At 44.1% G+C, this 26,141-nt stretch overlaps 2 protein-coding genes and 2 non-coding genes across 4 annotated transcripts; 3 read left to right on the top strand and 1 right to left on the bottom strand.

Moving 5' to 3' along the window:
- Positions 1-34: 34 nt before the first annotated feature.
- Positions 35-15,454, bottom strand: SYAP1 (synapse associated protein 1). The gene is made up of 9 exons (XM_078878235.1): positions 14,504-15,454; positions 10,126-10,244; positions 8,627-8,693; positions 7,719-7,792; positions 5,916-6,055; positions 4,712-4,887; positions 4,007-4,065; positions 3,466-3,676; positions 35-2,583 (listed from the first exon to the last, which is right to left on the bottom strand). The coding sequence occupies exons 1-9, from the start codon at positions 14,685-14,687 to the stop codon at positions 2,468-2,470; spliced, it is 1,146 nt and encodes a 381-aa protein (XP_078734361.1). The 5' UTR covers positions 14,688-15,454; the 3' UTR covers positions 35-2,467.
- Positions 15,455-16,941: 1,487 nt separating this feature from the next.
- Positions 16,942-24,174, top strand: RPS4X (ribosomal protein S4 X-linked). The gene is made up of 7 exons (XM_078878236.1): positions 16,942-16,963; positions 18,184-18,261; positions 19,270-19,450; positions 20,716-20,813; positions 22,007-22,178; positions 23,033-23,190; positions 23,935-24,174. Exons 1-7 carry the CDS (start codon positions 16,961-16,963, stop codon positions 24,034-24,036), a joined length of 792 nt encoding a protein of 263 aa, XP_078734362.1. The 5' UTR covers positions 16,942-16,960; the 3' UTR covers positions 24,037-24,174.
- Positions 18,678-18,819, top strand: LOC144948713 (small nucleolar RNA SNORA16B/SNORA16A family). Its single transcript, XR_013640187.1, has one exon. It is a non-coding gene; the product is annotated as a small nucleolar RNA SNORA16B/SNORA16A family (small nucleolar RNA).
- Positions 19,910-20,041, top strand: LOC144948714 (small nucleolar RNA SNORA16B/SNORA16A family). Its single transcript, XR_013640188.1, has one exon. It is a non-coding gene; the product is annotated as a small nucleolar RNA SNORA16B/SNORA16A family (small nucleolar RNA).
- Positions 24,175-26,141: the final 1,967 nt, after the last annotated feature.

Raw genomic sequence — 26,141 nt, forward strand, 5'->3', positions numbered from 1 at the left:
GGTAATGTCACAACTCAAAACTCTGTTGGTGCCGTCAAATTTAATGTGGAGTTTATTTAGCATTTACAGTACCACTTGATGTTCAAGTACATTATTAAGGATGTAAAGCGCACATTAAGAATGCATAACATTTATACAACACAGAACTGAAAGGGCCCAGTAGTGGCATCGTGTGATAGGCATTTCCTTTCCTGTGCACTCAACAGCTATGCCACTATAGACACCACCTACGCACCACAATGTTCCCCCCCATAAACTATGAATCCGTATGTGTAACTCGTAGCAAACATTGCGAGATTTCATTTTAAAGAGTGATTAAAGGATACCAGCTGATGGTTATAATTATTGGTAACCGTTGACTATACAGGACAATGTCACTCTCCATTTCGTTGGGGACAACGTGCAGTTATGTGAAAAGGTCACATGTGTGAACATCTGTAGTCGTGAGTTACACCACCGTGCACCAATACTGCACTTGGTGTGCGTGGTTACTTGGCCGAGATAAATATACGCCAGTCGAATATGTGACGTGCACCCATATAGAGCAGCGTTCCCCTTCATCGTAACCTGTTTAGGATCAGCCTTTCAAACCACCGTACATATAGGTGCTGCGTAAAGATGCTCCTTCAAACGAGGAAGATTACCGTAGTCATTCCCAGAGAGTTGAGTTTTAATTCCAGGATCTAAATTTATATAACGCCTTAACCAAGGCGCTTTACAGCAATGATACATTTCGATTTAAAGCTTTCGTGACTGCAGGGATTCATCTTCTTGGTTCTTTCGGTAAAGTCACGTAGAAGGGAAGTAATAAAATAAAAAAAAACATAATAAAACAATTCTCACTGTTTTATTTTTATTATTTTATTACTTCCCTTCTACGTGACTTTACCGAAAGAACCAAGAAGAGCAATTATACAATTGTACACAGGATAATTATTTGAAATTAAGATTTAGGTTATGTAAGTGATGGTGTAGTTTTGATGACAGGCAAAACAAGAGTGATAGGGGGGGGGGGGTTGGGATGGGCCTGGTCTTAGCTGTGGGTGGGGGGCGACAGAATGTTGGGGGACTGAAAAGTAACGAGGCATCATTGCGTTGTGAAGACAACACTTCTCCCACCAATGCACACGAGGGCCTGACTGCCCAACGCAGCATAGGAGACGGCATGTCTATGCTTGAACCATATCAGGACACACTTCATTACTTCTCAAATTGGAACCGTTGCCCAAGCGCTTGTCATCTGGAGGGCCATACAGATGGAGACCACTCGGAGCCAAACATTCTTGAACCTCGCTTCACTGCCGCGATGCAATGCTCCAAGGATAAAAAAAAACTTTGCCGAGGCTTTTTTTTTTTTATAAACATGGAACTTTGGACCAACGTTGCCCAACGTTTCATGTTTACCAAGCGGTTGGTGAACACAGGCCTAAAGAGCCAAGCGGCCAGCTTGGTTCTTTAAAAGTTGTTGCAGATAATTAACCCATTCATTGAAATGAAGGTTGTGAGAACTTCGGAAAATAGGCGGTTGGAGGGATTTACAAAGTGGAGCACCGCGAGCGGAGAAGCAGAGTAGTGTTGTGATTTACAGTGAGGTTGTTGAACAAAGTACGGATGAGACAACCGGGAATGAATGGTACCATCCGTGCCTTATGGCTTGAACGTGCACAACTGCGTCACTAAGCGCAACTCCGTTCTAGAAACCTGCCTCCACGCAACACTGGCTCCAAACACCTGTCACGAGTCCTTGCGTTTCAACTGTTTATTTAGGCCTGAAACAATATTTACATGAGATGCGAATGATGTTTGCAGACCTGTTGTAGTGCAGAGTAATAAATGCATGCTTAAATTTGGATTTCAGTGTCTGCCAGCGAGAGATGGAAAAGTCATGCACATTTCAGAGATGCTTATACAAATAGTATTGTGTAATTGTTTTGCGGCGTGGAGCAGTGGCATGGTTAGAGCACTGCGCTATGAACCCAGCTCCCTGAGTTTGAATCCCGGGCCACGGCTAACATTGGCAGTGGGCATCGAACCGTTCCTGGGCGTGCCCTTCACAAACCCGCACTGACCAGCGTGGTGAGGTATGGTCAAAGAACACCATGACCAACACGGCATGGGAAGGCCTCCATCCAGTGGTGGGTTGACAAAAGGGCTTTGCACTATTAATTGTATTGCATTGCTTCGTTACCAAAAAAAGGGGCGTCAAATCATTTCAACCCGTACGTTTGTACTAAAAATTACGGTGTGTACATTGCCAACATGATTACAGTTAAACAACTTGCGTATAATACAGCGCAAATTATATTCCTTGAAAAGGGATGCCGGAAGGTGACGCAACGAGCGCAAACATCTGTCGATAACATGTGACACAAGTTGGTGGGTGGGAGCCACCTGCATCATCAGCTAGGAAATGGCCGAATGGCACTGTGAAAAATGTCCGTTCGTTTTTTTTGCTGCGGCCACAACATCAGTTTTCCGCTTGCAGCATCTCCTCTATCTCGTCCTCCCAAGATCCCTTGTCTTCATCCTCCTCGATGTTGTAGTCCTGAATCTCCTGTTGAATCTTCTCCTCCCACTCGGCATCTGCAAAAGTAAGAACGTGGAACGTTTATGGGAGGTCAAGCGATGTTGAACCTCAATTGGCCTGTAAGTGCCAGATCACGTTTTCCAGATAAGTTGTTTCATGTGCATACAATTAAATAATCGTTATAATCCCTAGGAAGACATTTAACGAAACACAACTATCAAAAGCAAAATAGAAAATCTGGAAAGGTTAACTGCACGAGGAAAAATGTGAGCCGTTATACGCCTTCACGCAACCCTGTTAATACATTCCAACATTAAAACTGGAGCTGGGCATTTTGAACAATTTCAACGCCTTGCGTGACATCGATATTCAAATGACGCTAATCCTGATCATCCATGCAGCCAATGCCAGGATCGCTCTTCTATCACAGCAGCGCTCTTCTATCACAGCAGCGGTCAGGATCGGCTTCGGTCATCAGCTTCGTTAACGCCGAACAGCTGTACGACCCGATGCTCCACAAGACAAAAGATCCCCCGTATAGCCTGAACAGACTATTGGGGCAAGTGCTGTTAGCAAGCACCTATGAAGGCCGGTACGGCACACGAGGTGGTGGGTGGCCAGCACCACGCCCAGCAGCCTTTGTCTCCCCAGCAGCGATGTTTACACACTGCCGCTGGGGAGACGGTGCTGGTGCTGGGCGAAATAAGTAACCATATGAGACAACACCGACGTCCTTCATGGACGTTCTATACGTACGGCCACGATGCTGGTAGCAACGTAGTCTCGTTTATATCCGTACAGCCCGGACTCTACGATTAGAGCACTTCCGTCATTTACACCTCGCTCTCATATAATCGTTTTAGCGACAGGGCCCGCGGTGTTGTAATTATGCCGAGGCTTCCCGTCATGCGTTGCCGATTCCGCTGCCCCGGCACCACCTCCTGCTGTTCTCTGCGCCGCGTCTCCTCCTCCTGTTGCCGCCGCCGTGACCGCCGGCGCCGGCGCGCTCTCCGACTCCTTGCCCATGCCCAGCTCCCGCATGGCCTTCTGCAGCTCGTCGGCGCACAGACGCGTGCCGCCCGGGTCACTGAACGCCTCGCTGGCGAACTCCTCCGGGTTCGGGCTCATCGACATTTCCTCCTCCTCTCCCTTGCCGGGGCAAAGGAGAGGCAGCACGGGCACAGCAACCAACTGAGTGTCTGAGAAAAACTCAACGCGTTCGTTAATAACGCTGCGTGGCAGCGTGGCGCGATATACGTTCAATTATTTGGGCACCTTTCTGGGTGATGCTCGTACGTTGGCTCCCCGTAGTCTTCAGAGTGTTGCGCGAGTGTGGTCGCAAACATCCCTTTTCTGTCTGTAAATCACCTTATTTGTGTATTATTACTCTTAAGAATCCCTGTTGTGTTTTTAGTAAATATTTTGCCGAGTGTGGTGGGTTGTGAGAATCGTATTTTTGTTCAGATCAGGGCACCATACCTCTGGTCCAGTCGCCTGTTTCGTTATCGACAGCGGTGGCGTCCTTGGTTTGGTGGAGTCTAAAACAGCAAATCAAAATCAGTAATTGAGTCATTTAGACACAATAAATCAACTCTCTGCATGTGTGTTTTGTTACTATTTTGCATCTGTCAATCATCTCATGCAGTTACCCCATAACACCTGGGTCTGTCCCGTGACCTGTCAGCGGGCCTTCGACACATCACGTGGCCTTAATGAGCTTGACATAAGCGCTGTGGTCACGTCACCGCCACTTAGTGGCTAATGGCGGCGGCTGTTGTTGTTTTGTTCCGTGACACGGCCGAGAGGGTGTGTCTTTTGACGCTCTTTGCAGAGGTTCGTGGTTTGAGCTGATCGGCCGCCCTGATTCGCAGTGAGCCTCAAAGATACTTTGACATTATTTGAAAAAAGTGGATGCCATGTATGCCAGCGTCACGATCCAATTTTTTCTCATTTTCAAATTACTTGCGAATGACCTAAAGCAACATTGCCCATTACTGTGAAACTACTGCAGTTGTCTGTGAAACACAGAACCTTTGTTATAGCCTTGGCACCAACACCAACAGTACAAACGATTTACTGCAACAACTCAAAAAAGTATTGCTAATGCTCTGAACCAAACTGCAGAGGGAATGGCCAAGACAGGCTTTCTTTTGACAAACACTCGTGAAAGCAGTGGGGCCCTACCTGTGGAGTCGTGTGTCCACGCAGCGTCCCTGCTCTCTCCTGCCCGCATCTCCAGCTGCTCGCAAGCCGTGGAGGAAGACGACTGAGGTGAAGCGGCCAATGCTGTCAGCTGGGACGACTGCTTCACTAGCGACACGCGGTAAAAGTAGTTCTTCCAGAACCGGTCTTCTTTCACCCTGTGGGTAAGGGATTGCACGCTTCCAATCAACGACCGCAACCACATTATTTTATATTTTTAGTATTTTATCGTTTCCCTTGTACGTGACTTTATCGAAAGAACCAAGAATATGAATCCCTGCAGTCACGAAAGCTTTAAATGAAGATTTAACGATCCCAAATCGGTGATAAAGGCAAAGGTGCTACCCTACCACTGCCCACTCGCACCACTACCGAGGCCTCTACAAGAGCAAGCTTTAGAGAGCTTTCGTGGGTATTTGAGCGACTCGTCCACACTGGCCGATCGATTTAGAAGAGGTGGAAGTACCCACACTTTACCCCACCACACCTGACCTGCTTAGTGAATAACTGTGGTTCACCCATTTTTCTTTTACTGCTGAGTGGACAGAGGAGGTCGTGGGGGGGGGGGCGAAGATTTAAGAAACCTGCACCATTGTTTCTACTGTTGTGCGGGGAGAATGAACTTGCGACTTGTGGATTGCAAGTCCACTGCTGATCCTTTCACCACTGATCCTTTTGCCAGCAGCGCAATTTTATGGCTCCTCCGTTACCTTCATCTCTCTCAAAAAATGTCCTGCCTCTATGGCCTACACCAATCTACCAACGACACAGAAATTAAGCCCTGGCACGGTGGCATATGTGGCACCTCTAGTGGACACCACGAGCGGCACACGCCGCGTGTGTGTGAATGCCGGTGGGGAGCGGTAGTGCAGTGGTTAGCGCGCTGCGCTACGAACCCGGCGACCCGAGTTCGATTCCCGCTCACGGCCACCAATACCAGTGGCGATTATCTGAACCGGTACTGGGCATCTCCTCGGTCGACTCAGCCTCAAATGAGTACCTGGTGCGGTGTGTAAACATCGCTACTGGGGAGACAAAGGCGGCCGGGCGTGGTGCTGGCCACCCATCCCCTCGTGTGCCGTGCCAGCCTTCATAGGTGTTTGCGAACAGCACTTGCCCCAATAGTCTGTTAAGGCTATACGGGGGATCTTTATCTTTTAGAACGCCAGTGCCGCAGGACCCTCACAGTTTTGGCACAAGGTCGAAGCGCATCTGCTTGAGCAGCTCGTCCTCCTCCAGCATCACCGTGGCGACGGGGAAGGTCTCGTCGAAGTCGAAGTGGAACTGCACACCATCCGGCGGGTCTCGCAGGAAGTTCCGTCGCTCCTGATGAACACCACGCGATGTTAGAAAACACCGTTACGATCTTCGTCACCATCGTCATCGTCGTCATCATCATCGTCATCATCGTCATCATCATCATCGTCATCATCATCATCGTCATCGTCAATTGGTCACACACGCACACAGTTCAACCGTCCGCTCGTTCATTGTAAGTGAAGAAAAACTCAGCACATTGGTCAATAACACTGCACCGAAGCGGAAGGAATATTTTCCACAACAACGCAAGAAAAATAGGACTAAATATTTCATGGCAGAAAAGAAAAAAAAGCCCAGAACTTGGGCTCCGGACCTCCCGAAGCAAGCCTGCGTGATGATTGGTAACGCTGTCGAAGCAGGGGAGGAATTTTTCTAGCTCGGATTTGTACAGACCACTGATGGGACGATGTGGACCCGACGTCATGCGCCGGATCGGCCTGGCCTCAGGAATATAATAGGTGACGTTTTCAGGCAGTGGACCTTGTTCAAATATCTCTGCTATGAATAAGGGCCATTGACTGAAACGTTGCCTCTGATATAATTTTCCCACCCTATGGCAGTGTTATTGACCACGTGCGGAGGTTTCGTTCTGAAGGGACTTCTCATCCAGGGAAGCAAGTAAACAATTGTTGCAAATACATTTTATACCGACATGAGCATTGGGGCGCTGCTCATCTAGTTACAGCCCTGGGTCAGTGGTGGAAATTCCACATTCCTATGGTAGGGGTCGAGTTTATCCATGGGACAACCGCCGTTGACGTCACCGCAAAGCAGTGGCTTTTGGCTAGCCGTGGAACGAGACCGGTCACCGCATCGCGCCTTCAGATGAGCTTCTGCGGCCATCTGGAACGCTCTTCCTTCCAATATTAAGAAGCCACTGGAGCGATGCACTTTAACATCTAGATTGAAAACACATTTCTTTAGCATTGCTTTTTCTGTTTACTTTGTTGTCTTTCCGCACACCTACGATTAGCACTGCTATATATGGTGCAAAGCAAGTTCTACATACAAAGCAGTACTCATGTTATTGCATTTACCAAACCAGGATTTGAGCTCGCAACATTGCGAGATGCTCGCTCTGTTGCTAAGCCACCTGGCCGAATTAAGTTTATATACGTGTTTTGTTATTTAACACATATATTAGGATCAATATTAATCGATGTATCCTTGCCTCATATATAAAAAGGGATTAATTTAATGGAGCTAAATCTCAGCCTGGTTGGCGACGCAGAGAATATTTCTGCATCCGTGGCATCCTCATCCGCTCCTCCGATTAGCACGGTGGGCTACGTACATTGTAGTAAAAAAAAAGTTAAACATACATCCAGTATGCCTCTCACGATGGCTGTGGCTACCCGTCACGTGCCACCTTTTTATTTATTTTATTTGACCAGGTAATGCCCACTGAGCTACATAGCTCTTTTTCAGAAGTGACCTGGCCACAAATGATAGCTCAACCAAGTGGCCTATCACATGGAAATGTAGAGCAGCCAAATACTAGAAACGTGTGCTTCTAAATGCGGAGGGGAAAAACTGAATAACCCGGAGAAAAATTCACGCAACCACAGAGAAAAAGAGGCACGCAAACACCAAATATACAGCAGGCGTCAGGGTCACCTAGCGGGTACCCGCTCGCAGTGGCAATGCCAACGGACGGGTTGCATCTCACCGCGGAGAGGGCCAGGATCTGCTGGCGGACCGTGTCCTCGTCGTGACAGCCAACCCACGGGGGCACCGCCACATCTGTCACACACACGGCGTTCGCGGTGACGCAGATTCATGACGGTGCGGTGACACCGGGAAATATAATCCTGCAGGTTTGCAGTTGTCTGGCCCATTTGCGTTGAACTAACTTGCGTGTGGTGTGGTAAAGTGTGGGTATAACCATTTCACACAATACATCTGGCCAATGTGGAAGAGTAGACGTAATACCCTCTGGAGTTCACTAGCAGTGGTGTGAGCAAGGCAATTGCAGGGCTGCGCCTTCACCTTAAAACAATTGTTAATTTTATTCTTTACATCAATTATACAAGAAATCCACTCAATCCCACAGTTTTACCCTTAACTTAAAATCCTTTGTTTATTATGAGATGAGAGCCCATTGAGAATATCTCTTTTTTCAACATCTGCCACAGACAATAACTTTACAATTATATATGACACAAATAAAATACCGACATGAAATGGAGATTAAGTTGTAAAAAAAAATGTTTACGATTAAATCGAGTGTGCACATTTAAAATATGGAATAAACTGTGATAAGACTCTTATCTGATTCATAATGCATTTTTGGGTTAGGCCACTTAATGTTCGATCCAAATTTGAGTCGTAGAATCCTCAACCATCCGACGTAGCCAAACAAATTAAATTGGTACGCAGTGCACAAGCGTCTAACAACGCGACCAAGTGCTGTTTCAGCTCACCGGCCTGTTAAACGCTTGTACGCATGACAATTTAAGGTGTTGAAGGGTTTTACAACACAAATTTTGCCAGGTCATTCAGTAGCCTAACCCAAATAAAAATTACGAATCATAGCATTGGACGCAAAAACAATACGCTGTAAGTTCATACTCTTACCGGATCTCTTTTTAAGATTCTCCTGCTTAAACTTCTCTTGCTCCTTGTTGAATTCCCCGAGAATGCCCTAAAGCCGACGAATACACGAGCAATGAGATTTAGGCTGGTTGCTGTTGCTGAAGCGTTTCTTTTCTCACATCTCACAGCACTATGGGACCTTTCTGCCAGTATCAAGATGATGAAAACATCAGAATAGGCTTTACCCTTGCTGGCAATAAAACAGGTGGTAAGATGTTCAAACACAAAATATTATACCTATTGCAAGCCATCAAGTCTGCATCATATGCAATGTTCAAAGGCAATGCATATATTATCAAAGTATGTTTTTTACATGTTTTGCCAAGTATGTGCGGTTAGTGCAGACATGATGCCTTGCAATAGGCATCTATTGGGTGTTTGAATATCTAAACACCTGTTTTATTGCAAGAATGGGTGGGTACGGTCAATTAAAAAAAATCATCATCTCACAGCACCGTTTAAATATTTGTACAAAATAAGAAAAACTTTGATATAGCCAGTGCAGCAGTGGTAAAATAGAACACAGACAGATTTGTCGTAGGCCTCTGTGCCATCAACGGTTTTGGCCGTGGTAACGTCTCGATCATCATCTTAAAAAAAAACGAATACAGCTTTCAAGTTGTATAAAATTGTAAACACTATTACCATGTTTAACTTCAGATTATTTCACACTTTAAGGTGACTCTGTGATGAGAAATTACAGGCTACACTGTGAGCGCCATTTTTAATCCCGGAAGTGAAGCAAACGAATTTAATCTTGTGCAAGTAATTAAATAACACCCAGGGATGGATTACGTGTGATCACTCGCCCCTTGTTTTTTTTTAACTACACACTTAAGCCACGTGGCCCTCCAGCTACGGTTGCACTAAATGTACGGGAGTGACACCACAGCGATGTCACGACAGCTGGCCCGACTGACGTTGACATGATTATTAATCTTTTATCACTGGAGGTGGCCAGGTGAATCGGAAGGCTAAGCGCCGAGCAGCTCACATCGCTCAGATCCTGGATTTTAATCCAGGCAGCTGCCTGTGATTAAGTCGGATTCTCAAAGCTTGCGAGTGGATGATCTCAGCCCAGCCATCAAAATCTGCACAAAATTAACATAATTTGGTTGAAGTCCAACTCTGAGATTATAAAATATTAGTTTGTTATACGTGGCAGGGAAGGTGTTAAAGTGTTTCTCTCTATTGTGAGGACCAGGTCATTTGAAGATATCTCAGAGGTAGCAGGCTTTGTGATATCCTTCATAATAAAGGTTTTATGATATTCACCTACATGGTCCACACTCTAACACGGAGGCTTGCACTGCTCTGGGAAGAATCCAATTGGATTCTTTGTCCCATGACACGGCACCATTAACACAACTTGGTTAACTTAATTTCAAATAACCGTACTAAATAATATGAATAGATCCCTGTTTAAAGATCAGTTCATGACCACCACGTGTGTCCCATACGGACTCCAATGTGGGCCCTACCTTGTCCAGGATCACGTCCAGTTTCCCCTCCTCCACCGTCTTTCGCAGCGTCTGTGCCGTCTCCAACACCGACTCAGACACCTTCTTGGTGGCAGATACCGCCACGTTGTAGAGGTAGTCTGTACAAAGCGGTGGAGGCAACATCATCGTCATCATCAGCCGTGATAAATACACTGCTGGATGAAGGCCTGTATGTACGTACGTATGTTGAACCTCTTTGGCACCAACTGTACTAATCGGAAGTGCGGGGGAAGTACAACAAACTAAACATTAAAAGCAGTTATAAAGAAATGGGTTTTCATTCTAAGGCCTACCCAAGGCGTTGCCATCAATGCCGGTCCTGCATTGCGACAATCCATCTCGCATTTGCGCGTGAACCGAGTCGACTGCACCATATCCACAGTGGACGTCCTCTCCGTCCAGTTTCCCTCCTTTGGCTGCCACTCCATCGTTAGTCTCGACCAACTGCCACCACCTTTTCGAGCGACGTGTCCTACCCAAGGCCACGTACATTTCCGAAGTCAAAATAATATCTCTCTAACCTGCCTATGTTCTCTATTCCTTGAGCTCCTCTTTCTGTCATTCATTAGAATTCCCAGCATGTCTCCTGCATGTTTCCCTGCAGACTTTTCAGCCATCATTCCATTGTCTTTGTCGACAACGGATTACTCATAATAAAAGTTTTTGGGTTAGATCGCGTTATTTATAAATGTATCGTAACCCTCCACCACCCGACACAGCCAATCAGCAAAGAAGTGTCACGTTGACAAAAGACAAATAGTTCACTACTTTAGCCCACTGGTGTGTTGAAGAGTGAAACCACAACATTTACAATTTTTGAGTACGGCGTTTCGCTGGTAATTGCATCCAGCATCATCGGGCAATTCGCCAGAATGCAATTACCAGCAAAACGTCGCCAGAATGGCGAATTTCCCGATGATGCTGGATGCAATTACCAGCGAAGCGTCGTACTCAAGAATTGTAATGTTGTGGTTTCACGCTTCAACACACCGGTGGGCTAAAGCAGTGAACTATTTGTCTTTTGTCAACGTGACACTTTTTTACTGATTGGCCGTGTCGGGTGGTGGAGGGTTACTACACATTTATAAATAACGCGATCTAACCCAAAAACGTTTGAATAATATTGGTCGCAAAAGCCTAAGTGTTAAACGGATTACTCGTAGAAAAAAAACACTCCAATTGAAAGAGCCCATGAAAATGCAATCATTGGAAGAGCTCAGCCTCACGATAACACGTAGCCTACACTGTAGACCCATTTGCAAATTACTGTTTACATAAAATCATGTTGGATGTATGGCCAAATGCTGTCACGTCAAATAAGTATAACCACGTCAAACTCCATGTCTAGTTCAGATAAATATAAAAGATAACTTTCACTAGAAGTCTAACTCTGTGTTTTGCAATGCGCAAAAGCACGTTGAGCCAATGGAAAATTGTGCCACGTGAAAGACTTTAAGTGGCCATCCCACGCAGATGGTTGCTATTACATTCAGCAATCGTCAGCCATCGTTGTTGGGTTTTAATCCAAGTGTTACCCCCTTACGAAATGAAACGGGATACGTTTAAGTACTACATACTTTATTTCTCCTGATTACAAGATGGAATTTTATGTTGTGTAATTTCAAACCAACATTTTTGGTACGATTTTGTGTGTGACCAGATTGTTTTAAACTTTATTAAGAGGCATGGGGCTACACGTTTGGGGTGCATCTTAAATGCCCGGCGCATCTTATAATCCAGAGAATACGGTAGCATGGCCAATGTAGTCCTGCCACCAGGCCAAGGGTCGTTTCCACATGAATATGTGGAGATATTTTACCAAGTAAAATTAGTAAGCGTACTGTATTCAGAATTTTGGGTTTCCATTTGCATGAATGACGCGGTATAGAATCCAAATATTACTATTGTTATTCCCTGGACTTCCTGATTTCAGGAGCTTAAGTATTATCAATTTCCCCAAGGATACAAGTATTATCAATTTCCCCAAGGATACAGGCTAATACTAACCTGGGCCAAACTGTCGGGAGGGAAATACACTAAAATACACATGGACACATTCTGCCTCTGTGGCCTCTGTATGCTGTGAAGAGCCATTGCCATAAACTTCGCCTGCCATATATTATCATCAGTTTTGAGGCGGTGTCATTCACGATTGTGTGGAGTTTGTTTAAAAAATATTACGGCCAATGCATTTCATGCCATTGCTTTCTTCCTTCTGCCAGATCGCACGGGTGTTGCAGGCGACACCCGATTCTATGGCATCAAGTTGCTGGCTGTGAGTGAGTGTGTCGCCTTATGCATAATACAACATGACAATCAATCATTCATAATCAGGCTTCATCACTGTCACCGTGAGGAATGGCAGATACCCACGTTCTGGCCGAGAGGCCTTCTGGATATATTTAAGCTCGGAGACTTTGGAATTAAAATAATAGGTTGGGAGTTTAAGCGGTCCATGATGATTCGCACACAGTTCTGTAAAAAAAAGTTACTTATATGAAGGTTGCCAAATCTTTTAACCAAACATTCACAACCACGGAGCTAAGAGGGACCACTCAACACGACACAAAACAAATATCTCTCATATTACATATCTAAAGATAGTGCCTATTATGAAACCGTTTTCAATATGTATCAAGAAGGTTGAGATTAAATTGTACATTTAGCATTGCTCAGTGTGGCCTTACCTGGTCAAATGAAATAAAGTTGAATAGCGACGTCACCAAAACTCATTCACAAGTTTAAAGTCACATTTTTTAAATTAGTACACGCTTTTATTTAACTCACTCTGTTGTTGTTGTCGTATCCTTAAATCTTGTAACTCAATTTTAACCCACTTCCGAATGTGGTATAGACTGCAAACTTGGTATACTTATGTCATACTGATGACAATACCATATACTATCATAAAAAATAAAATAATTTAAACGATCTTTTTACACGCTTTCTATGAACTCTGTCTGTTGTTGTTGTCGTATCTTCAAATCTTGTAACTCAATTTTAACCCACTTCCCAATATGGTATCGACTGCAAACTTGATATACTTATGTAATAATGATGACAATACTATATTCTATCACAAAAATAAAAATAAAATTGTAAACGATCATTTTACAAGCTTTCTATGAACTCACTCACTCTGTTGTTGTTGTTGTTGTCGTATTCTCAAATCTTGTAACTCGATTTTAACCCACTTCCCAATGTGGTATCGACTGCACACTTGGTATACTTACGTCATACTGATGACAATACCATATTCTACCAAAAAAAACATATTTTTAAACATTCATTTTTATGTGGTATGTTTCGGCTTGGGTCTAATTGTCCACGCTCAACTCACTTTGCCTGTAAATCACCACGGCACCTTACGTTGTGGCAATCTTTGGGGCCACTTCCTGGAGTTCTGCCATTACTAGTAGGGCACATGGCATTAAAGCGTGTTTAAAAAAAAGTTTTTTTTAAATATTACTTATTTCTCTCTCTCAATAGGTTTAGCTAATACACAAAGTTTGGGGGGACTGGGTAGGTGCTATAGGCTGCTGTGGGTGAGCAGCAGAGGGCAGCGGTAAAGCCAAAATCGATAGTTGTACCGTACCCTCCATTGCACCATTGGCTTCACCAAACCGGCAATGGACCAGCGTGGTGAAGTATGGTCAGAATAGCCAAGGCAACTACTGTACCCGCAACGGCCCCGACTCATCCAAAGTAGTTGGGTTGACACAGTAGCCGCACTGGTACAATATACAGATGACACACAAGCAACCGTGACGTGCTGACGTAAACACCGCCACGTCTGTGTGTGTGTGACCACGTGTCTGTGTGTGTGTGTGACCACGTGTGTCTGTGTCTACATCTGTGTGTGTGTCCACGTGTCTGTGTGTGTGTGTGACCACGTGTCTGTGTGTATGTGACCACGTCTGTGTGTGTGTGTCTACATCTGTGTGTGTGTGACCACGTCTGTGTGTGTGTGACCACGTCTGTGTGTGTGTGACCACGTCTGTGTGTGTGTGACCACGTCTGTGTGTGTGTGACCACGTCTGTGTGTGTGTGTGACCACGTCTGTGTGTGTGTGACCACGTCTGTGTGTGTGTGACCACGTCTGTGTGTGTGTGACCACGTCTGTGTGTGTGTGACCACGTCTGTGTGTGTGTGACCACGTCTGTGTGTGTGTGACCACGTCTGTGTGTGTGTGACCACGTCTGTGTGTGTGTGACCACGTCTGTGTGTGTGTGCCCACGTCTGTGTGTGCCCACGTCTGTGTGTGTGTATCGACGTCTGTGTGTGTCTACGTCTGTGTCTGTGTGTGTGTCGATGTCTGTCTGTGTGTGTGACCGACGACAGTCGGATAACCACTCACTGCCAAACACGCCAGCCTGCCCCGTCACATCCAGCTCCTCCTCTTCCTGCTTCTCCTGCTGCTTCTCTTGCCGATCACCTTCCTGCCCCTTCTCCTCCACCACCTTCTCATCGTCCTCTCCCCTCTCCCCGTGTCCGTCTGGACTGTGCCCGCCGCCGAACCAGCTTCCCAGAGACTTGAACATCACTCCGATCCTAGTAATCTCACCCCGGGGTGGGGGGGGGGTCCCCTCTCTCTCTCTCGGGATTCTCACGAATTCACCAAAAAATGGCCCTGGACAACTTCTTGCAGATCGCCGTTGTTATTGTCTCGCCGTCGTGTTTACCACCTCCACCTCGCACACACCACACACTACACTATACACTACACTACAAACTACACAACAGACTACACCACACACTACACACTAGACACTACACCACACACTACACTACACACTATACCACACACTACACCACCACTACACCACCACTACACCACACACTACACCAGACCACCACTACACTACGCCACACGCTACACCACCACTACACCACGCCACACGCTACACCACCACTACACCACACACTAGACACACCACCACTACACACCGCACACCACACACTAGGCAATACACCACCACTACACCACACACTACACTACACCACACACTACACTACACCACACACTACACCACCACTACACCACACACTACACTACACAACACTACACACTAGACCACACACTACACACTACACCACATAACACACTACACAACACAACACTAGACACTACACACTAGACCACACACTACACACTAGACCACACCACCACCACACCACCACTACACAACACACGGACTCGTCGATGTGGGAAGAAGTCGTTCCGGGTGTTGTTGACCGTCACGAGCTGCTCTGTGTGAAGACAACTCGCCCCGGGGGCGGACTGCGCCGTGGCGCTCCCTCCCTCCCTCGCTCCCTGCGTCGTCTTCGTGCGCCTCGCCACCGCCCTCTAGCGAGACAGGCGGGGTATGGGGCCGGCCATAAATGACGTCACGCAGCTGGGGGGGGGGCGGGGTCAGGCTTTTGCGACGATTGTAGATTTGAAGCTTTCGTGACTGCAAGGATTCATACTCTTAATCTTAATTTTGGAGCTTTCGTGACTGCAGGAATTATTCTTTGGTTCTGTCGGTAAAGTCACGTATAGAGATAAAATAATAAATTAAATAATAGCATACGACGTTTCGATTGCAACACAAGCAATCATCATCAGGTATGAATGAAATAGCAACAAAAAATCTAAGCAGAAAACTATAGACAGACATATAAGCAGACAGATATCACCAAGATACATAGAGAGAGTAACACAGGTACCTGTGTCTGCTTATATGTCTGTCTATAGTTTTCTGCTTAGATTTTTTGTTGCTATTTCATTTATACCTGATGATGATTGCTTGTGTTGCAATCGAAACGTCGTATGCTATTATTTAATTTATTATTTTATCTTTATACGTGACTTTACCGAAAGAACCAAAGAATAATTCATACTCTTAGTTCTTTCGGTAAAGTCACGTAGGTAAAAAAGTTAAATTAAAATTAATAAAAATAAAATAATAAACTCACGACGTTTCGGAGGCAACACAAGTCTCCGTCATCAGGTGGGACCGTCACAGCCAGATTTGCTGCATCAAGTGAATTCAACTGACGAATTAAATTAATGAATTTGACTAATGAATGCAATTAATTAAATCGGATGACGAATTAGAAGAATGAATTAGATTAATGAATGAAATTAATTAATTCGACTGGCGAATGAAATTAAGAAATTGTTGGTTGAATTCGACTGGCGAATGAATGAATTAATTCGACTGGCGAGTGAAATGAATGAATTAGACTAATGAATGGAATTAATTCGACTGGCGAATGAAATTAAGAAATTCGACTGGCGAATTAAATTGTTAATTGAATTCAACTGACGAATGAAATGAATGAATTAGACTAATGAATGAAATGTATTAATTCGGCTGACGCATTAAATCAATTAATTATACTAATGATTTAAATTAATTAATTCGACTGGCGAATGAAATTAAGAAATTCGACTGACGAATTAAATGAATGAATTATAATTCTAGATTTAAAGCTTTCGTGACTTGATGCAGCTAATCTGGCTGTGACAGGTCCCACCTAATGACGGAGACTTGTGTTGCCTCCGAAACGTCGTGATTTTCATTGTTTTATTTTATTATTTTAAATTTCATTTTTTACCTACGTGACTTTACCGAAAGAATTAAGAGTATGAATGAACTGAACTAATGAATGAAATTAATTAATTCGACTGACGAATGAAACGCGTGAATTCCGACTGACGAATGAAATGCTTTGAATGAAGTCGACGGAGGCGTGGCCACGAGGAGGGCTCACGTGACGTCGCGCGGCATTGTGGGAGAGTTTGTCCTTTCCCTCTTCGCCTCGCAAGATGGTGGGTCGCGCTGCGCGCCGGTCTCCCATCGTCGGCTTCGCAATCCGACTCAATCCTCGCCTTTCGCTTCGCTAATCTCGCCACAAATGTTTCCGTGAGCTCCGTTGAGTTGCCGCGCGCGCGCCCGTGCTACTATTTGTTTCGTTATCGGATATATTTCGATAGATATTTTGAGTTGTCCGGCAGCTAATGCCGGGGAAGGGTGGTGGCAGTGGTTAAAAAAATGACTCACGTTATGAATGAAACTAACGAGCTTACAATGTCTTGTTTAAGATGCTGATGTGTTCAAATTATCTATACCTAGATAAGTTTCGTAATTTTGTCGGTGGTTGGTTCGGTATTAAAGAGAAAGAGAATCGCGGCCTAGTCGGGCGGGCTTCACTTGAGATTGTTCGTAAGACCACGTTGCTCATTACATTAATAGGTACAAATCGCGTTAGTTAAGAACTAGGGCTGTTAAAATGTAACTTCGCTTTTAAAATACGCTTGTCTTATAAATACTGTATAAGCGAACAAGTGCCTTGTATACGCGTGTTGGTTAAGTTGCGTTACGAAATGTCTTTAAGTGGCTTTGTAACGTAGGCCCGTAGCCTATTTCATTCCAAGTAAATTTTGTAACTTTATAATTTTTTTTATTTTCATAAAATGGTGTCCCTGAAGTCGTCCAGCGCGAATTGGCCACTGTAAGGTTTTAAATAGATTATAACTAAATCTAATGGTCATTTATATGTATTGCTTCGCGTTAGTTTATTCCTCTTTATGTATATCATGCTGCTTTTCGTGGAAAAGTTGGGTAAATTAAAGTTTTAAAGTGGTTCAATGCTAGATGCCAAAAATAACTGCATGAAAAGTTTCGTTTACCCAAGTCATTGTAAAGGATAATTTTTCATCGTTAAGTGTTCTATGCAACCAGCCATAGGAACTGCATCTAAATGTCCCCCAGCCCTTTGGTCAATTCACTGCTGGATGAAGGCCTCTTAATTGAACCGTGCGCGACTGGTCAGGGTTAATTGACCATAATTATCAACCACGTTGCTCAGTGTAGGTTGGATGAAGACGTGAGAGAATGTATTGCAAGTGTGTATGTTAATGCACTGCCCGCTGCTGAAAACGCTGGTAGTCGTCGACACAACTTAGGCCGGCTCCCGCCCGACTATTATTGATCAAATTGACTTTTCGAGTGGATTAATGTTGTCTTGTGTTGTTCATCGTCTGGCCAGGCCCGAGGACCGAAGAAGCACCTGAAGCGCTTGGCAGCGCCCAAGCATTGGATGCTGGACAAGCTCACGGGCGTGTTCGTAAGCGCCTGCACCACGACCACCACCAACAGCCACGCACATGGTCCTAACAAAGCATGAACAATCGCCTACATGATTAAAAGTACATTTAGTCGTGACGCTCGTTTCGATAGGGGGGGGGGTAGTTCTGTAAGGCCATGTTTAGTTGGTTACATTGTAAGGACCTCAGGATGTGAGAGATGACACCAGAGTATCTGGACATTTTTGAGCCGAAAGGTTGCCAACGAAGTTGACGCAAAGAAAGTTGATTAATTAACAGTGGGATTGCCTTAACCAGAAAGTGAATACAGTTTAGATGGTGTGAGTTTAACTTATACTCACTGTATGACAACTGCAAAAAACGATTAGAACGTTTGGGCAGCCGTTAAACTTTCGTGTTGCCGATATTGCCTGAATACTTTATTCATCTCTAACAAGTACGGCCCTCTCGAAGCCGCATTTGGCTGCTTCTGTGCCAAATAGTGGTCAATAAGGTGCCAACAGCAAAGTGTTGACACGACGGTCGCCGCCTGCCTGCAGTCCGTGGCTTTGGTGGCAACTTTACGGTGAACTACATTCACTCGCGAAGCGGACGAAAACTGAATTTGGTGGAAGCGTTTAGAGAATTTCGCCGCTCCAGATTCCCACGTGATAAGCCGCTTCGTTAAGCTATCATTTGTGGCCAGGTCGCTTCTGAGAAGATATACAGAGTAGCACAGTGGGCCTTACCTGGTAAAATTAAAAAAATGTTTACAGTTAAATAGTTTTACACGAGACCTTTAAGATTGTGCATGATCCCGATATTCCATTCATTTTAAAAGAATCATCTGTTGTGTTTAAACGTATTTTATAAATTGGTATCATGGGCACAGAGGCAAGGCTATTTTTCTATCGTCTTGTCCCTGTAGTTTGAATAATAGAACCGCTAATCAGGTAGAGTAAATAGATTCTGGAATCTGATGGTCCCGGCTCTCTAATGTCTACAATGGAGGCAAATGAGAAGTATTAACGCTGCGTGTGCACGGGCAGGCACCACGACCGTCGACGGGCCCCCACAAGCTGCGTGAGTGCCTGCCGCTCATCATCTTCCTGCGCAACCGCCTCAAGTATGCACTCACGGGCGACGAAGTGAAGAAGATCTGCATGCAGCGCTTCATCAAGGTGGACGGCAAGGTGCGCACGGACAGCACCTACCCGGCTGGATTCATGGGTACGCAGCGCCAATCCCCCCCTCAGCCTTGACATGGTCACCTGGGGGTGTTTGGCTATAGACTGGAGGATTTTCATGGGGTCCTCCACACTGATTTTTAGAAGGGGGCATTAACGTTAATTTATTCAAGTCTTAACCAACACGCAAGGGGAGTGGTTATAATGTTTGTAATCGTGTGGCAAATTTGGTGTCAATTGTAATTTGTAACGAATTGCAATCACAAAGTAATCGAACCCAAAAAAAACCTGTATGCACAAAGTAATTGTTTTACAAGGTAGCAATGTTTCTGTAGCTGAACCCATGTGTGATAGCACATACTTGGAAATCACATTGGACTATTGTTCTTTTTCCATTTTAGAAAGAACAGTTTTGTATGCAAACCATTTGAGTGTGTAAATACACAAGACAATGCACGAATTGAAATACAAAATGCCATAATGTGCATTACCCTGGCCCTAATAGAGCCCGCGTTTGAGCTGTTCTTGTGCCTTGTGCGGTCAATAAGGTGCCTATAGCAACGTGTTGATACGACGGTCGCCGCTTGTCTTTATTCATGTGGCTTTGGTGGCAACTTTACGTTCAACTACATTCTCAGCTGTCGTCTTGAAGTTCGTTTCTGGAAAGAGAATTAGAGATTAAAGCTCTACAGTTTATTACTGCTGTAAAATTCATGGCTTGGTATAACAGACTAGTTGGATGGTTTGTGAAGGCTATGGATCCTCACGTATCCTCTTTCAGCTTAAACTGCTTATAAACACAGAGGAATTGCATCGTTACATTACACTTATGGGGTGGAAGACGGAGGGTAACATCGAATACAAGCTCACTTCGGATATACGCTCACCCACCGTTCCTCACAGGGGGTGCGTTGTAGCTTCTACTGTAACTCTAAATTCTGTTGATTTTTACACTCTTTTTAGTAACTTGTAACTCAATTTTATCTTGTAACTCAATTTTAACCCACTTCCCAATGTGGTATCGACTGCAATCTTTGTATACTTATGTCATACTGATGACAATACTATATTCTATCATTAAAAATATAAATTATATATTTTTTAACATTATTATTAATATGTTGTGTTTTGGCTTGGGTCTAATTGTCCACACTCAACTGACGTTGGCTGTAAATGACCACATCCCCTTACGTTGTGGCAAGCTTTGGGGCCACTTCCTGGAGTCGTGGAGTTCTGCCATTACGAGTGTGATTAAAAAAAAGTTTTTTTAAATATAACTTATTTTGTTTTGTCCGTGACTCGTAACAGACGTGATCACCATCGAGAAGACCGGAGAGCACTTCCGCCTGATCTACGACACGAAGGGCCGCTTCGCCGTTCACAGAATCACAGCAGAGGAGGCCAAGGTGGGCATTGCATCACTCGGCCCCCACCCATTGTGTCGTACACATGTGCGTGGAACATAGTTGGCTTTGTTATTTTTTCTGCTCTAAATAGATGAATTAATAAGGCGTAGCAGCCAATGGATGGAATTTGCTTGTGTGCAGATGCTAGGTGGGTGTTTGACTGCGTAGAAGATGACATTGACATAGGTCGGCCTTCATCTAGAATTAGGTTGAGCACGGCTGATGGTGATTAGGCTGTAGAGATCTCGTCATATAAAGTACATTTTTGTTGGAAGCAGCTGTGTTGGATGGTGGGACAGCAATAGAACTGGGAATACCATAATTCTGCATGGAAACCAAGGGCTGTAGCCTTTTTGAGTGACTACTGCTCTCCAACTACATGCTACAGCAATGTGAGGGGACTTTAACCAATCAGATTTGTATCTGCGGTGGCTACGCATCCCCTCTATAGAACGCACTAAGTTATCAGTATATTGCTGATGAGCTTTTGAAGCTTGATTATAATTATTAGCGCACGTAATTGGGCACGTACTTTATACGACATTTTTTATACGATACGCATGTGTGCAGATAAGCTGATGTTTCACGTGAGAATTATATGCACACTTTATGACCTCATCTTGGATTGCGGGCTATTAAAATAATCATTTGTGAAGCACTTTTTACCGACAGATAAAATAACATTTCATCAGCCATAAGTCCATGTGGATCAATGCTTTTGGGTAGTATTAATTTAAGAAGGCAAAGTTTTGAACAGATTTGAATTGCTCAACCTCCAGAACTCAAAATCCATCCATGGATTAAGGGAAGAGCATTCGTCCAAGAAGACCTTTCAACTGACGGACCCAAATGTTACTTTATTACACACATCATTGGTCCTTCAGGCAATGACATTTATGCATCTGCTCTATGCTTCATTGATGTGGCATTCAAAACATCAGCCTCTTACCGTAATCTATGGTTTACAGACCGCTGTTTACCTTGTGTTTTGAAGCAAAAGTTGGGTACGCATCTTGTAACTCTTTGTGACCGGATTTGTCTGGTGCATCTAACTTTTTGGAGCCCCTTGCAATGACGAGAATATGGTGTGTTTTTTGTCTGTTATAATGTGGTAGTTTAGAGTGGTAGGTTTCTGCATATATTTTTTGTGTGAGAACTGTTTTTAACGCGTTGTTTGTGGTGGCTCTGTGCAGTACAAGTTGTGCAAAGTGAAGAAGGTTCGCGTGGGAACCAAGGGGATCCCCTTCCTGGTGACGCACGACGCTCGCACCATCCGCTACCCTGATCCCCTTATCAAGGTCAACGACACCATCCAGCTCGACTTGGAGACTGGCAAAATCACGGACTTCATCAAGTTTGACACCGGTAAAACTCAGCGCGGTTACTGAGCACAGGCCCAAAACACCAAGCTACCAGCAGCGAATGACGCTATTAATGAAGGTGTAGTAATATTTACGAGTAAATGCATTTATTGAATTGAACAAGGCTGCTGGAACTTTGGGAAATACAAAGTTAAGCAGTGTGAGGAACGTTTGAAAGATACATGTTTTAACCAGTATGGTGGTTGAACATTGGATAGAGGAAATACAAGTGGTCGGCCTGTTAAGCTGCAAAAAAAATCTGTATCAGTCCCAATATTAACTTGGAAGAAACAATTGTGGTAAGATTCACTTTTCAAAATATAATCTGTAATGAAAAAGCGCAAGACTTTTTTTAACACAATCCAAGAGGCTTAAAATAATAGTCTTTCTGACGTCTACATGGGCGTAAGTGAAATCTCGACAATAACACTTGTCAAACATTAAATTCTGTTACCTCATTAAATAATCTGACTCATAGTCAAGAGCCTAGGTATGTGTATAGAATATGACTTTGCAGTTGCATCTAATTTTTATTCTAAATAAATGCGTCATTCGCTATCACAGAATTGTTCTTGATATTTCATGGGTCTCTACTTGTTTGGCATGTATACGATGAGTATCTGGTGGCCGTATTCTGCTCGGACTGATGATGATATCTTTTTGTCGGTGACTGTTTGGATGACACTGCGGATATGGGGCTGAGGTCTGGCAGAAATAAGACTGAATCACCATAAAGCAAAACAAAAAACAATTACATTGAATTCATTATGTCGAATTAATTAAGTTTAGTTTGGTGGGGGTTTGGGTTCCTTTGACGTTTCAGTTCATTTTCCACTTACGTTTTACGTGCACCTGCAGGAAACCTATGCATGGTGACCGGCGGCGCCAACTTGGGGCGTATTGGCGTGATCACCAACCGCGAGCGCCACTTGGGTTCGTTCGATGTGGTGCACGTCAAGGACGCGAACGGGAACACGTTCGCCACCCGCCTGGGAAACATCTTCGTCATCGGCAAGGTGAGGCACGCAGAGAAGTCGGTCTTGGTGCACTCCCAAGCCCAGATGACGATTTGTTCGCCGTTATTAAACATGGTCTCGAGTGTTATTTGTCATGCGCATTGCCATGTGGGAAAACGGGGGGGGTGGATGTGCTTTACACTTGAAGCATAAATATACATCAATGGAATTTAGTTGTTATGGACCGATGATGATATTTTTTAATTGGTGACTTTTTGGATGACACTGCGGATATGGGGCTGAGGTCCATTAGAAAGATAAATTCCACTGTGTTTTACTTTAACTTAACTTTAGCAGTATCAGTCGTGTAATCAAGGCTTTACTAATAAGCTGGACTGCCAATCAACTTTTTGTATGTATTTAGAGTTTAAAAAAGTTTTCATCCTTAAAAACCTTAGTTTTATCCTGTGACCATTATTCCATACACATCATACTTTAATAGAGAAATATGAATTGATTCAGACCTTGTAATGCCTGCACTTGGAAAGCAATACCTCCCATAAACACAAATCTGTTAACTAAGCAGATATAACCATAACTCCTTTCTCTTAATAACAATATCATACTGCAATTGATTAAGCATGCGAACAAAACTGGTCCAGGTTTTGACCTTGGTCTCATCAGCATACGTAGAGGCTTGTTGAAATACTGTTGGTTTACATGTTATATTGACAACACACTTCTAATATACAATGTTGACTATGCTCCTTATTGCCCACCCCACCGCGCCTATTCGGTGATCAGGGCCAGAAGCCGTGGGTGTCTCTGCCACGTGGCAAGGGCATCCGTCTGACGATTGCCGAGGAGAGGGACAAGCGGTTGGCTGCCAAGCAGGTGGCCAGCTAAACGGCCTGCTGCTGCTGCAACAGCATCTCTCTCCGTTCAGCCACCCACAGCAACACTTCTTGGCATCGTCTACTTGTTGTCGCTTGCTTTGTCAAAAGATCTTGTATAGTGCAAGAGGCAATAAAAGAGTTCCCAACATTGCTGTTGTTGGTACTTGTGTTTTGTTGGCAATTGGTATTCGTGCGTGTTATGTTTAGCTGGTAGAAGAATTGGTGTTCACCTCATTCTGCTGTATATTCATGGACGGATGCATTGCACCAGTTTTGTTCTGGGTCATGTATAGTATATTGCATTACATTCCGTACTTTAGATAACTAATAAACATTACATTTAAAAAATCAAATGTGTTTTCCGAATTAGTGCATAGTTGTAAGCAGCAGGGTTGGTTAGGTGTGGATGGCACACGGGAATTGTTTCTGATGTTGGATGTGGGTGACCTCACAAAGGTGTTTATTCCTGGCTCGCCAGCCGAAGAGGAATCCAGGCAGGAAACTCGCCATCAAAGTGTTGTAATACAGTATGGTCTTAAACGAAAAGCACAATCGTTCCTTAATATGGCAATATTGAACTCTGATCTTTCCTCTAATTGTTTCTGTATTTGACGGGCCAGTATTAATATGGTTGCATAAAATGGACAATGCAAGTACTGCTGATGGCTTGGAAGTTATCCAAAAACGAAATAAACTAAATTACCTGAGACTTGGGTCGTAGCGTCCTCCAATCTTGAAAGGATTGATTTTTTAAAATCCTTTACATTAAGTTCACTTGCGCGCTTACGACCGTGCAAATCTTTCGGTTGTTTTTTAACCCACTTCCTGTGATCCAATCGAGCTGACATTTTGCACAGACTCGTGCGTGACAATTTATTTTCGTGAACATTTTTTCCAAAATTTTACACTTTAGGAAAAAAAATATATTTAATTACCAATTGCTTAATGGTGGCAGGCAATCATCTGACCCATAATGTGGCAGCCATCTCAAGCCAGAGGACGAGAGGACTCTAGCCGCCACGCATATAAAGGATTTATAGTGAAAAACTTTGTTTTTACGGGTTAATTTTTTAGTATCGTGACGATGCATATAGATTTTGCAGCAGGGTTCATTGCCATCACAGGGCAGTGCAATAACTACGCATCGTCTTTGTTCCCAGCCTTCAACCTGCAATGGCCAGTGTGGTACAGGAATGTAATACATGTCAACCCCTTAGTGCCTACCTCATTACAGGCCAATTGAGATATTATTGGTCACCCCGTGCACTTGTAAATCCCATCGTTAATCCTACAAAGTCCCATCACAAGGGAGAAACAATTTATTTTGCCCGTATTGAAACGGCTGTACGGCAAATGGACCTGAATTAAATTTCCCTGTACAAGAATATGAGTAAACCGTATGGGTTGACGGATAAATAATCACGGCGTTGGGAGGCCCTCATTTAGGGGTGAAATGACAATGGTTGCACAAGTCCATTGATAAAAAAAATTCTAGGGATAAGTCGTTGAACCTGCCAAGTGTTGACTCCACGCTTTATCGGTATAAATTGCACAATGTAACCACAATATTGTAAATGCTGTTTGGCATTGTAAGTTGATTCTGTGGTCAACCTCATTTTAATTTATAGTTAATAATTTGACTTAACAAGGACGGTAATGCAAATTGTTTAGATGAGTCGCTTAAAAGCATTTTCAGGCTGAAAGTGGCTGAACAGATTAATTTATTTGGTGCACGTGCGTTGCATAACACAATCTCCCAACTAGATCGCATCGACGTCTGATCTCTGCTATGGAGGAGGGTAATTGACTTTCCCGCACCTCCGATTAGCATGTTTAGCTACGTACGGTGTGAAAGAAGTTCAACATACATTGCCTCGAAACGTCACCTATTATATAATTTGTCCTGCTTGGGACTTATTTACGAATGCGGTTAAGTTATTAAAGCCCACAATTGCGTAAAGTGAAACCGGTGTGCAACACGGTATATTTGACACCGTAATATGTATATTAAAAACAAAGGCACGTGGCATAATTTATCTGCTTATCTTCTGGATCGCTTGGTAGATCGGAATTGGGCACGTTGAATAGTAGTAACAGTCATATCTCGTGCCGAGT

The sequence above is a fragment of the Lampetra fluviatilis genome, chromosome 50 (genome assembly GCF_964198595.1).
Source record: "Lampetra fluviatilis chromosome 50, kcLamFluv1.1, whole genome shotgun sequence".
Lineage (NCBI taxonomy): Eukaryota > Metazoa > Chordata > Hyperoartia > Petromyzontiformes > Petromyzontidae > Lampetra > Lampetra fluviatilis.

What these genes read in the sequence shown, in the direction of transcription:
- RPS4X (XM_078878236.1), top strand. An exon ending in TCACAGCAGAGGAGGCCAAG is followed by an intron (nt 20,814 to 22,006) that starts GTGGGCATTGCA and finishes GGCTCTGTGCAG; the next exon opens with TACAAGTTGTGCAAAGTGAA. An exon ending in CTTCATCAAGTTTGACACCG is followed by an intron (nt 22,179 to 23,032) that starts GTAAAACTCAGC and finishes GTGCACCTGCAG; the next exon opens with GAAACCTATGCATGGTGACC.
- SYAP1 (XM_078878235.1), bottom strand. Translation starts at nt 14,687, where the DNA reads ATGTTCAAGTCTCTGGGAAGCTGGTTCGGCGGCGGGCACAGTCCAGAC. An exon ending in GCAGGCTGGCGTGTTTGGCA is followed by an intron (nt 10,245 to 14,503) that starts GTGAGTGGTTAT and finishes CGCTTTGTACAG; the next exon opens with ACTACCTCTACAACGTGGCG. An exon ending in TGGACGTGATCCTGGACAAG is followed by an intron (nt 8,694 to 10,125) that starts GTAGGGCCCACA and finishes CGTCGGCTTTAG; the next exon opens with GGCATTCTCGGGGAATTCAA.